We start from the raw sequence: 1,144 nt of genomic DNA, 5'->3' as shown, positions 1-1,144 counted from the left end.
ACTCAAACCCAAACCCAAACCCAAACCCAAACCCAAACCCAAACCCAAACCCAAACCCAAACCCAAACCCAAACCCAAACCCAAACCCAAACCCAAACCCAAACCCAAACCCAAACCCAAACCCAAACCCAAACCCAAACCCAAACCCAAACCCAAACCCAAACCCAAACCCAAACCCAAACCCAAACCCAAACCCAAACCCAAACCCAAACCCAAACCCAAACCCAAACCCAAACCCAAACCCAAACCCAAACCCAAACCCAAACCCAAACCCAAACCCAAACCCAAACCCAAACCCAAACCCAAACCCAAACCCAAACCCAAACCCAAACCCAAACCCAAACCCAAACCCAAACCCAAACCCAAACCCAAACCCAAAACCCAAACCCAACCTAAAATTGGCAAACAGCATTCAATTTATTCAAATATTGATGTAGACAGGTAAAAATGTCAATAATGTCATTTTTTTTACCTTACTGAAAAATGACCTGTTTTTGAAAAGCTCCCATTCAATGAGTTCAGTGAATTAGAACTGAATTTCTGTACGATAATGTAGTAATTGAAGTCTATTACGATATCTGAAAAATTCAATATCCCAATATTTAAACAACAAATCTGGGTAATGTAATTAGCCCGCAGTCTCCCAAACCCAAACCCAACTCCATCTCATCCAATTCAATATATTTATAACAAATATCATATATGAATAGAATCCTGAATCGAATACTCTTGATGCGTAGAACAATCTGAGAAAGTATCATACTCATGACTCAATTCCTCTTGATCATTGTTGTACTTTTCATTCATGCGTAGATAAAAATAACGTACATTCAAAAATACTCTCAAAAATTCTACGCATCAATATGAATGACAACCAAATTGATTGAATATAAGTCCGTCCGCAAAGTGACGCAAACTAACGGAATATCGAAATCGTTACTACTTTCGAATAGCTTGAAAACACACGTTTCCAAACCCAACCCATTAAACAATTAGAATATCAATGAAAACATTTCTAATTCATTTCAAATCAATATATCACCTTATAAATCATGTTAATAACAATGTATATCAATTTCAAATACTTTGGTATCATTTCAGGATATTTGCTGTTCAACTTGTCAACTGACCTATACTAACATTG

General features: G+C 37.2%; 1 protein-coding gene across 1 annotated transcript in view; it reads right to left on the bottom strand.

Moving 5' to 3' along the window:
- Positions 1-14: 14 nt before the first annotated feature.
- Positions 15-1,144, bottom strand: part of NAEGRDRAFT_74991 (uncharacterized protein) — a gene marked incomplete at both ends in the record, with an annotated part of 4,203 nt that continues 3,073 nt past the window's right edge. Inside the window, one exon of the mRNA XM_002670052.1 lies at positions 15-392. Coding sequence (XP_002670098.1) covers positions 15-392 — 378 coding nt within the window. The remainder of the gene's footprint in view (positions 393-1,144) is intronic.

This window comes from Naegleria gruberi (genome assembly GCF_000004985.1).
Source record: "Naegleria gruberi genomic scaffold NAEGRscaffold_75, whole genome shotgun sequence".
Lineage (NCBI taxonomy): Eukaryota > Heterolobosea > Eutetramitea > Acrasida > Naegleriidae > Naegleria > Naegleria gruberi.
The sequence above is the reverse complement of the archived record's forward strand: the minus strand, read 5'-3'. Positions and strand labels throughout refer to the sequence as shown.